The 11,573-nt window shown below is 46.3% G+C and overlaps 2 protein-coding genes across 3 annotated transcripts; one reads left to right on the forward strand and one right to left on the reverse strand.

The window, feature by feature from the left end:
• The first annotated feature begins 1,811 nt into the window (after nt 1–1,811).
• cfd (complement factor D (adipsin)) lies at nt 1,812–5,570 on the forward strand. Its single transcript, XM_061697001.1, has 5 exons — nt 1,812–1,945; nt 2,024–2,180; nt 3,009–3,150; nt 3,213–3,503; nt 5,015–5,570. The coding sequence occupies exons 1-5, from the start codon at nt 1,885–1,887 to the stop codon at nt 5,174–5,176; spliced, it is 813 nt and encodes a 270-aa protein (XP_061552985.1). The 5' UTR covers nt 1,812–1,884; the 3' UTR covers nt 5,177–5,570.
• Nucleotides 5,109–9,677, reverse strand: LOC133413084 (uncharacterized). 2 transcript variants are annotated; one of them, XM_061697000.1, is made up of 4 exons: nt 9,547–9,677; nt 9,236–9,454; nt 8,332–9,147; nt 5,109–7,403 (listed from the first exon to the last, which is right to left on the reverse strand). In XM_061697000.1, exons 2-4 carry the CDS (start codon nt 9,402–9,404, stop codon nt 6,688–6,690), a joined length of 1,701 nt encoding a protein of 566 aa, XP_061552984.1. In that variant the 5' UTR covers nt 9,405–9,454; nt 9,547–9,677; the 3' UTR covers nt 5,109–6,687. The 2 variants fall into 2 exon arrangements, with proteins under 2 accessions (XP_061552984.1, XP_061552983.1); XM_061696999.1 differs by lacking the exon at nt 9,547–9,677 and having other exon boundaries at nt 9,236–9,543.
• Nucleotides 9,678–11,573: the final 1,896 nt, after the last annotated feature.

The following is an 11,573-nucleotide window of genomic DNA, read 5'->3' on the forward strand; positions in this document are numbered from 1 at the left end:
TAAAGTAGGTTCCCCAGATGGCAAGACGTATTTTCCAAAGAAAGTTGTTTTTTAGGACATCGCCATTTGACAAGGCTCCCAGCTGCGGCAACTTTCAACTTTAACGTTCAGGAAACATCGGCGCATACTAAGAAGTGTTTTTTCTTCTTCAATTTTGTGAGATCACATATGATCGCGTGTGATTTCGAGATCAGCGGTGCAACAGAATCTTTGCACGTGTGGTGTTGTGTGTGGACATTATTGGAGCACAATACGAGCAAAACTGTTAAAGGCTTCATTTTTTATTTTTTTATTTTCATGTGTGGGCTCTGTCACAGATATATATATATATTAAAAAAACGTCATGATTTAAAGAATCCTTATGTGGTTAACAGGCCTAGCCAGCGATCAGGATTCTGAAGGCCCTGGGCAGATTACGTTGACATGGCAACACACAGAAACTGAAATCTGATTGGACAAAAATAAAATTTCATTCAACTGGAAGCTGGGCAGACACACGTTATGAAATGAAGACATAACTGTTGGGGTGGGGGGAAATCATATATGTTATTATACATATTATTACATATCTTGCATTATATTATACATATCTTATAAAAAAAATATGAATGAGGATTAATTCATAATTTCTTTAAATTGTAAATGTAGGTCAATGCTTCGGATAGTGTATAGGCTGAGAAGGACTATTTGTGTTTGCATGTACAGTATCTCCCAAAAGTGAGTACACAATTCACATTTTTTGTAAATGTTTTACTATATCTGTATAACACTTAGAGGTAAATTGAAGTCTCTAAATTACCCCTATGTGTGAATGTGAGTGCGAATGGTTGTTTGTTTCTATGTGCCCTGCGATTGGCTGGCGACCAGTTCAGGGTGTACCCCGCCTCCTCCCTGCTGATAGCTGGGATAGGCTCCAGCACGCCCGCGACCCTAGTGAGGAGAAGCGGCTCAGAAAATGGATGGATGGATGGATAACACTTACGTCACTGATGGTGTAGTGGTACACTCGGCTGACTCAGTGACGGTGTGAATCTGGTTGTCCGTGTCTATGCATGCACTGCGACTGACTGGTGACCAGTTCAGGGTGGAATCTGCCTTTCGCCCGAAGTCAGCTGGGACAGGCTCCAGCGCCCCGCGACCCCGACCAGGATAAGCGGTGTTGAGAATGGATGGATGTGTAACACTTTGCTGCAATGAGAAGTAGTCAATGTACAGCTTGTATACCAGACTGGTGCACATTTAATGTCCACTCCAAATAACTCAACTCACAGCCATGAATGTCTAAACTACTGGCAACAAAAGTGAGTACACCCCTAAGTTAACCTCTCCAAACTGGGACCAAACCAAAGCGTCCATATTTTATGTGGCCACCATTATTTTCCAGCACGGTCTGAAATCGTCCGTTTGAGGATGCCCCACGGATGCTCAATAGGGTTTAGGCCTGGAGACATGCTCGGCAGGTTTGTCAACTTTACCCTCAACAAGGCACTCTACTTCCTGGACACATCTTGTACCCTTCAGTGAGTGGAAATTTAGTTTTGCTGTGTTCCGTGACTTCCTGTCCAGGAAAACGGAAAAACAAAAGTCCCGTTTCTGAGCATTGGAATGTTTAAGTGGTTAATTGTTGCTTTATATGAACTTCAAATGTCTTTCTGGTTCAAGGGATGTGAAAGTTCTGCAGAAACTTGCTAGTAGACCCTCGGGAAATCATTTCTGATGATTCTTTTGTTTCCGTGCCTCTGGAGTTGAGTTATAGCTTGTGCTTTCCTGTTTTTCTCTTGGTATTCCCAGAAAGGGACAAGAGGAGGAGGATGAACTCCCACTTCCTCACTGGAACGCTTTATAATTTCCCAGCCGCATGACTTTTTAAGCTAAAGCTCCGCCATGCTGTCCGAGAAGACGCTCGTGTCTGTGGGGCTCTTTGTTGCGGGGTTCTTCTCGCTTGGTGAGTTGGCTAAAAATAAACGCAGACGTGTCTTTATTTCACCATTCAGTCCACATGTAACAGGTTTATTGTGTTCAGGGGAGGGCATCATCGGTGGCAGGGAGGCGGCGGCCCACTCTCGGCCCTACATGGCATCCATCCAGGTGGCCGAGGGAGACCGCGTGAAGCACGAGTGCGGAGGCTTCGTGGTCGCCGACCAGTGGGTGATGACGGCCGTGCACTGTCTGCCCACAGGGTAAAACAGCAACTCTACATCTTTTGAAAAAGAAAAAACATCCACAATATTCTCTGGATATTCTTCCTACCATATCAATGGTACTATAATAAAGAGATTGAGAGATAATAATTCAACATAAAAGAAGAAAAACATGTATGACATTCAAAATAGCAATAGGGAGACGATCAGAACATTGGCTAAAACGTCATACCCACTCACACCCATTTTTCGGCCAGGCCGTGGCTGGCTATTTGGCCATTGGCCGTGAACGGAACCCACGGTATCTACATGAAAGGCAGCGGCACGTACCACTAAGCTACTGATGATAATGATTGCATAGTGGTAATGATATATGGTTTTCTTCTAATAAGACAGTGATCACAATTGTTATAGCTGAAAAGAGTGTTGTTAAATCGTTGGAAAAATATCATGTGAACATTGCAAATGATTTTTTTCCAATATGATAATTATAATAATTATTATTACTAGTGTACTGCGATATGAGCAATATTGATGGAGAAGCCTCGTTGAATCACTGTATCTATCACTGTAAAAATATTATGACAATATTCCACATGATTTTCTTCCGTTATGTCAATTATGGCACAATCACTATATCACAAAACTATCGATATCACTGGAAAAATACTGTGAGAATATTGTACATGATTGACTTCCAATATGACAATGATCACACAATCATTGTATTGTGATTCTGGTGGTATTGCTGAAAAAAGATAGTGTTGAATCGCCGTATCTATCACTGGATTAATATCATGAGAACATTGCACATTCTTTAGGTTTTTGATTGTTGGGTGAAGTTCTCCCTCTGGCGCCGTCTAACAGGGCCAACGGCAGGAAGGTTGTCCTGGGCGTTCACTCTCTGAGTCTAGGTGAGGACACCAAGCAGACGTTTGACATCCTGGAGCTCCACAATCACCCTGAGTTCAACCCCGACAATTACGACAACGACATCGCTCTGATTAAAGTAAGCCCACGCTGTTTGAAAGTTCTTTTGACGAGCATCCAAACGACTTTTTGCGACCGTAGCTGGACCGCCCATTCAACGCCTCCGAGGCCGTCAAGGTGGTGGCGTTCCTGCGAGCCGGCGGCGTCAACCCAGACACTGACGCCGAGGTGGAGACGGCCGGCTGGGGCTCCCTGGACAACCTGGGCTCCAGGCCCGACACGCTGAAGGAGGCGGTCATCCAGGTGGTGAGGTCCACCCGGTGCCAACGTAGCGACTACTTTGGCAAGAAGTTCACCGACAACATGATCTGCGCCCACAAGCTGTGCCCTGACCCTTGTGACCGACCACACAAGATGGAGGACTCCTGTGATGTGAGTGGACAAACTAGACGGGACGCATACTTGGGATTCCTTAGCGGTAGCCACTTCAGGATTTGATACTGATGTTCCTCGCAACTTTCACGGTTTATAACTGTTATGTGGCAAGACTCACAGTCAATTTATTCATGATGTGACAGTGTCAAGTTTCACTGTATCTTGATATGTTTGATATTGTTGCAAAATATTGTACGTGGTTTCCTTCCGTTATCTCCATTATTGCTCAATCGCTGAATCGGAGTACGAGCTCAACCAACGGAAAAATCATCGAGAATGTCATACATGGATTTCTTCCAAGATGTCGATTACTACACACAATCTGAATCATGATACTAGCGATAATTTCGGAAAGGTATTGTGTTATTGTACACAATTCTCTTCAAATCTGTTGATTATAGTGCAGTAACTTTATCGTGTCATAATAGCGATACTGTTGGGATTCTGAGTATTCTGATATATTTTGTGATCTTCTGCCAATGTGTTGATTATTGGACACTCAGTGTATCATGATACAATTGATATCACTGGAAAACATTTAGTTTTTGTCATGATTACTTTGGGATACCGGCAATATCGTTGGAAAAATATCAAACTTGGTTTTCTTCCAATATGTCAATTGTTGCGAAATCCCTGTATCGTGATACTAGCTGGAAAGATATCGTACTTGAGTTTCTTCCAATACGGTGATTACAGCTAAGTAATTTATTATGATATGAGCGATATTGTTGTAAAAATATCTTACATGAGTTTCTACCAATAAGCAGACTGTTGTTGTTGTTAGTGTATTGTGATATTAGCGATATCGTTGGAATATTACGATATCCTACATGATTTTCTCCCAAAATGTTGATTAAGGCGCCATTACTGCATCGTGATACTAGCTGTATCGTAAAAATATCATACATGACCTTCTTCCAACATGTTGATTTTCTCATGATCACTGTATTGTGCTACTAGCTTTATCGATATAAAACTATTGTATACGATTTTCTTAACACTGTTGTTTATCGCTCAAACACCGTATTGGGATAATATCGATAGCGATTTCTGTTTTTCTTCCAATAAGTAAGACTAAAGATACTGTAGATTATTTTCTCTTAATATGTTCATGATTACTCAACTTCTGTATCTTGATACTAGTGATATTCCTGAACGTATCGGGAGCTAATACCACAAAAAAATACAGAATTTAATCTTTATTCTGAGAAGGAATACATGACTTTTCATCAAATATTAACTGCATTTTTTTTTCAAACAAAATAAGAAATTTAAACAGCAGGATGGAGGAAATAAAGAGTAAAGCTGCAGAAGGTGAGGCTCAGCGTTAATACATCTTCACACTCAAATACAAAATACATAGTTCACAGTTTCCAGTTGTTGTAGTGCTCGCATTCTACTTAACAAACAGCCATATTTTGTTCTCCAATGTTGCTGTTTGGATTGATGCATTCAAGACGACATCGTTCTCTCTGCCCTATTTTGACAAGTCTCTTTGTCATTTTTAGGGCGACTCGGGTGGCCCCCTGCTCTACAACGGCGTTGTGGTGGGTATCACGTCCAACGGTGGGAAAAAGTGCGGCCAGATCAAGAAGCCGGGCATCTACACCATCATCTCGCACTACACAGAGTGGCTTGACGGCATTATGGGCCTTCGACCCGACGCTTGAGATTCCACACCCACCACAAATGCGACACCAACAACACAATACAAAGCCTTATGTAGTTAGCATTACTTCCTATTTTCATGTTGTCTAGTCTTGGCTGTACAGCCAGAGAAGAAAGCACAGCAATTAATACAAATGTGAATTCCACAGATTATAGTGAGTCACGCAGATTACTAATTCGAGGATTTCCTCTTCCTCCCTGGCTGCTCGCTTGCTGCTTCGTTTGTTCGCCCGCAGGGGAAATCCAATGCAACGGCTTCCGTGACATAATAATCATGACAAATAAAAGAGGTTGGTTTTCCCAATTCAGTTGATACAATTTCCAGCAGCTGCTGGGGGTTCTCTCCTTCACAGAATACATTTGTATTGTCTGAGAAAAATAAAATATTTCAATATATTGGAAACTTTACGTGTCCCTTATGTACAATAAAAATAATTTTGGTCCTAAAAGTGACCCTTGCGGCACACCACAGGTGATATCTGAAAGTGAAGACCTCTATTACTCCATCTGCACAAACTGTTGTCTCTTCTCCATATAGCTTTTTAACCAATGCAACCCTACCCCTCTAATCGCATATCGTTCCAGTTTCTTCCCTGGTCATCAAGCTGTCCAATTACTTTTGTCAATTAGTGTGGCAATGCGTGGATGTGGACCATACACAAGCTTTTCTTCTTTAAACTATTCTGTAGTGTTTGGTGCTGTTGCAATTCAGAAGGGTTCGCTCACAGACACGTTTGGGGAAATAGGCAGCTCACAAAAAGCTCGGGCACCATCTTTGTTGCACATCTTCCAGATCCCCACTTCTTGCACCAAGATGGTCCGAGTAAATAGTCCATTTGAAATTCCTACTAAGTTAGGGGAAGTGTCTCAAATGTCTCCCAGAGGCCCCAACAAGGGGTCAGTGCCGAGCGACCAACTCGGGGCAAGAAGCGGGGAAGGTGTTCGTCAAGAGGTCGAGAAGGTTTTGTTGGATGACCGGAAGGAGTACATCTTGGGGCAAGAATTGGGGATGTGGGCGATATGCACAGAATTTCACAGTGTTAGAAGTTGGGAAACTGTACAAGAAGTGTGTACCATGTTGGTGCAAGATGTGGGAATCTAAGGTATGTGTGGACCATCTTAATACAAAAAGTGTATGTACCATCTTGGTTCAAAAAGCGGGGATGTGGAAGGTGTGCGTGAACAATTATGTTGCAGGAAGTATTGATGCCGCAGGTGCATGGGGACCATCGTGGTTTGAGAACCGGGGAAGCGGAAGGTTAGCACGCACCATATTGGTGCGAGAAGTGGGGATCCTGAAGGTGCGTGAAGGTGCAGGAATTTCAAATGGATTCTTTCCTGAGAGCGTCTCGGTGTAAGAAGTGGGGATTTGGAAGGTGTGCAACAAGAAAGTGCCCTGTTTCTTGTCGGACGACAGTTTTTACCACCTTGTACAAGTCTCGTTTCTCTGTTGTCACTCCAGCTGAGTAGTGAGGCGTGTTGAAGTCCACCAAACTGCTAAATGATGCAAATCCTAATTCTCTGCGAGCAGGAAATTGTCCTCCAAGGCTGCATCCTTGGAGTCCTCCATGGCCTTCTTCCTGTCTTGGAGCTCCCGCACAGAAAATCTCTTGACGGAGTGTCCTCGTCCCCCGTGGGACGCCGCCAGCTTGTAGATGCCCGCCAGAAGCTCTCTCACCTGGGGGTAAGTCAGGCCGTCGCGGGGGGCCGCGGCCAGGCTGAGCTCGTAGTAGCGGCTCCCGCAGCGTCGGACCAGCTGGCGGAGGGCGGCGTGGGCCCCCGCCACGTAGTCGTGGACCCTCTGTGGGCGCGCGGGGCCCGAGTCCATGCGGACGAACAGCAGCACGGCGCGCTCGGCCGCGTCCTTGCCGAACGCCTTCTGCAGGTGGGCCAGCATCTGGCTCTCGCCCCAGGTGAAGCGGCCCACCTGGAGGACCAGCAGGTAGACGTGAGGCCCCGGTAGTGCCAGAGCCAGGCAGTCCTTCACCTTCTCCGGATTCTCCACGCCGTCCTCGTCCCACAGCTCGGGGGTGTCCACCAGGACCAGCCTCCTGCCAGCCGCGCAGACCTCCCGCCGGGCGCACGCCAGGGTGGGCCGGGGAGTCTCGGCGTCAGACCCGGAGTCACGGTACCGGTTACCCGCTCGCGCCGAGATGAGGCCGAGGGCCGACGTCTTGCCGCTGCCCGACAGGCCCAGCAGCACCACGGACAGATTGTTGGCGTCGTCGTCTGCCAGACAAAATCAGGGTTGGTGGCGTTACTTCCTGTGGAACTCTACTACTTCCTGGGTGACTGACTGTATGACTTCCTTACTATCCCTGCATTTTTGTTAGTTCCTGTACGGGCGTTGTCGGCCGTGCGACCGCGGGAGTATAAAGGGGCCTTTAGTGTTCAGCAAAAACAGGCCAAAGGTTTTATTTGTAAAAAGTACATTTAATATTATTGAAAGTCGCTGTAACATTGTGCACAGTTTGAACATTAACACTGTGCTTAAATATAGGAAAATAAAAATAACTACTTTAGGGATTCAAATAGACTATAATAAGATGCCTCTTATGGTCACTGAACACATGTACAAATGTGATAAACAGTTCATACTGTACATACAATGTACATGTACATAGAAACTATACATCGAAGGTAAATAAAAATGGTGTAGTTTAAAAACAAACAGACAATTTTTAGGGAACATAGACATCGAATCGGAAATAAAGGTCAATCTTACGTGATGACGGTTTTTTTATTCAGGAAAAACAATCTCATGAGAAAAACAGCCATTGCAGATTTTTATATTATTTTACTTATTTTTTTTAGGAAAAAGTCATAATCTTATGAGAAGGAAGTCGGTTTTTTTTGGGAGGGGGTGGGGGGGCACAATTATATTTTCCAAGAAATAATGTCTTTTTATGACAAAAACAATCATGGCGCGAGCTAAAAGTTTTGTTTTTTTAGGTTGGAAATATTTTGGGGGGGTAAGTGAAATAATTTTTTAAAAAAAAAACGTAGTCCCAAAGGTTCTACTTTCACGTAGAACTCGAGAGAACCTAGCCTAGCACGACTGGTACTTGTCCCACACTTCACTGGGTTAGCGCAAGGGTATTATTAAATATCTTCTCGCAGTACTGTAGAGCAAAATAATTATTTTGGGGGGTCTTACCGTGGACATGTGGTTTGATGTGGAGGTGGCTGATGACGGCCTCCTCCAGGCTCTCCTTCTTGATTTCGTAGCGCTTCCTCTCAGCCGCCTCTTTTCGCCTCTCCTCGACGTGCTTGGCCCTCAGCTCCTCGGCCTCCTTGGCTCGCCTCTCCTCGCTCTGCGCCGCCATCCGCCCGAAGGCCTCCAGTCTCTCCTCGGCCTCGCGCACCTTCTGCCTCAGAATACTCATGGCCGTGTCCTCCGTGCTCTTGCGCTTGGCCTCGTCCGGCGCGGCCCGGCCGTAGCCGCCGCTCTCGGCCAGCGTGTAGTCCACCATGCTGACCAGGGCGTTCATTTTATCCCTGGCCGCCGACGCGGTCAGGCGGCAGTAGCGTCCGTCGCACGCGTCGATCAGCTCCAGCAGTGCGTCGTCCAGCGTGTCCGCCGTCTTACCGTCTTCCAGAGAGACCACCAGCAAGTACTTGAAGGCTTCGGCTCCAAAGTGAACCTGCAGAAGCTCCACCAGGCGCATTTGCCTGCTCGTGTAATTTCCACCCTGGATCAACAGCAGGAAGGCGCTTATCGCGTCTTCGCCAGCTTCGAAGCATCCGTTCACGGCCCGGCTGACTTCCTCCTCCGTGGCGTCTCCCGGGATGTCTGCACGGCTCAGGCAGACCAAGCGTTTCTCCGGAACCAAGTCAAAGTAGACTTGCTGGGATCCCCGAGAGGTTAACTCTTTGTCCACCACCGCGCTCTCCTTCAGCAGGGACACAAGGGAGGACCATTGATCGTCGGTGGATAGGACCACCATGGCCTGCTTGATGTCAACATCACCGTCTGCAAGAAGGCCCAAAAAACGTCCACAAAAAACAACAACAAACCCAACTCAGCACATTCTGCTTGTAGGTAACAAAAGGACACTTACTGTTGGACATGACTCTTGCAGTTGCAGCTTCCAGATGCTTGCCGTCTGTCCGAAACAACCCGAGCGAGTGAACAGGATCCGCAGGTTCTGCAACAAGGTGCAGAACGGCCTTCCTCACGACAACATGATTTTTTGTGTGTGTAGCCATCAAGGAAGTGCATTCCTGCATAAAGAGTGGACCGCAACAGATATGGATCAAATGTACCTTTCGCCTGCTTCCTACAAGCACAAACATCCACAGTGCAGTTGGCTCAGTTCCTTTTATTTGATGTAACAATCGTAATAACAATAGACACTCGTGTACAGCATACCGCATCATGCTTGGAGGCGATTCTATTTTTTTTCATGTCACTGATTAAGGTGATCGCAAATCTTCGCTTTTGCCTTGGAGCAGTGTTGTAAAATTGACTGCAGTTCAGCTCCAGTTTGAGAAGCTTGGCGGCCGTCAAGACTGCTCCAACGCCGAGTACAATTGGCTTTCACTTGTACACCGGTGCCTTGAGATACGGGTTGAATTTGTTCCGTGGCCATGCTCTTATTTCAGAACACTCGTATCTCAAAACCCTAACCCTAACCCCATTAAAATGAACGGCAATGCAATTAATCCGTTCTCGCCAGGCGTCGGGTTTGCAATGGTGCTGTCAATCGGCGAGCCGTGCGCGAGGGAGTGACATACTGAGAATTCAAGAGAATTCTAGCGGGTGAGAAGATGCCCGAGGAATGGAGGAAAAGTGTGCTGGTGCCCATTTTTAAGAACAAGGGTGATGTGCAGAGCTGTGGGAACTAGAGAGGAATAAAGTGGATGAGCCACACAATGAAGTTATGGGAAAGAGTCGTGGAGGCTAGACTCAGGACAGAAGTGAGGATTTGCGAGCAACAGTATGGTTTCATGCCTCGAATATGCCACAGATGCATTATTTGCCTTGATGGAAAAGTACAGAGAAGATCAGAAGGAGCTACATTGTGTCTTTGTAGATCTAGAGAAAGCCGATGACCGAGTACCCAGAGAGGAACTGCGGTACTGCGTGCGGAAGTCTGGAGTGGCAGAGAAGTATGTTAGAATAATACGGGACATGTACGAGGGCAGCTGAACAGCGGTGAGGTGTGCTGTAGGTGTGACAGACGAATGGAAGGTGGAGGTGGGACTGCATCAGGGATCGGCCCTGAGCCCCTTCCTTTTTGCAGTGGTGATGGATAGGCTGACAGATGAGGTTAGACTGGAATCCCCGTGGACCGTGATGTTTGCAGATGACATTGTGATCTGCAGTGAAAGCAGGAATCAGCTGGAGGAACAGTTAGAAAAATGGAGGCATGCACTGGAAAGAAGAGGAATGAAGATTAGCCGAAGTAAGACAGAATATAAATGCATGAATGAGAGGGGTAAGAGTGAGGCGACAGGGAGAAGAGATAGCGAGGGTGGAGGACTTGAAATACTTGGGGTCAACCGTCCAGAGCAATGGGGAGTGTGGTCAGGAAGTGAAGAAACGGGTCCGAGCAGGTTGGAACGGGTGGAGGAAGGTGTCGGGTGTGTTATGGGACAGAAGAGTCTCTGCTAGGATGAAGGGCAAAGTTTATAAAACAGTGGTGAGGTCAGCCAAGATGGACAGATGAGAGACAGTGGCACTGAAGAGACGACAGGAAGCAGAGCAAATGAAGATGTTGAGGTTCGCTCTCGGAGTGACCAGGTTGGAAATTAGAAATGAGCTCATCGGAGGGACGGCCGAGGTTCGATGTTTTGCAGACAAAGTTAGAGAGCGCAGACTTGGACGGTTTGGACACGTCCAGAGGAGAAATAGTGAGTATATTGGTAGAAGGATGATGAGGACGGAGCTGCCAGGCAAGAGAGCGAGAGGAAGACCAAAGAGAAGGTTGATGGGGAAGACATGAGGGCCGTTGGTGTTCCAGAGGAGGATGCAGGAGATAGGCTGACGTGGAAAAGGATGACGCGCTGTGGCGACCCCTAAAGGGACAACCCCAAAGGAAATGAAGAAGTAAATACTGCAATTTAAAGAACAGCACGCCTTGCCTTGCTCACTATGCTGTACTGTACTGTGTATAAAAATAGAATTTCCTCCATTAAAAAACCTGCGCACATTATGGTTCCTCAAAAGTCTGCGACTGCGCCGTATGTCAAAACGGCCCAAAACAAGACTCGACCACAGCGATAAAGCACGGGGGGGTGGGGGGGCAACTATCTGCCTAATTCAGATAGACTATCTTTTTGGACATATTTATGGTAGGAAAACATTCCAAAACCTATCAAATTTGCCACAATTACAATAAGGAACCGACTATACGGTAAAGGTTGCCCTAAATAACATGTCACCCATGTCGGTGT

Source organism: Phycodurus eques, chromosome 14 (genome assembly GCF_024500275.1).
Source record: "Phycodurus eques isolate BA_2022a chromosome 14, UOR_Pequ_1.1, whole genome shotgun sequence".
Classification (NCBI taxonomy): Eukaryota; Metazoa; Chordata; class Actinopteri; order Syngnathiformes; family Syngnathidae; genus Phycodurus; species Phycodurus eques.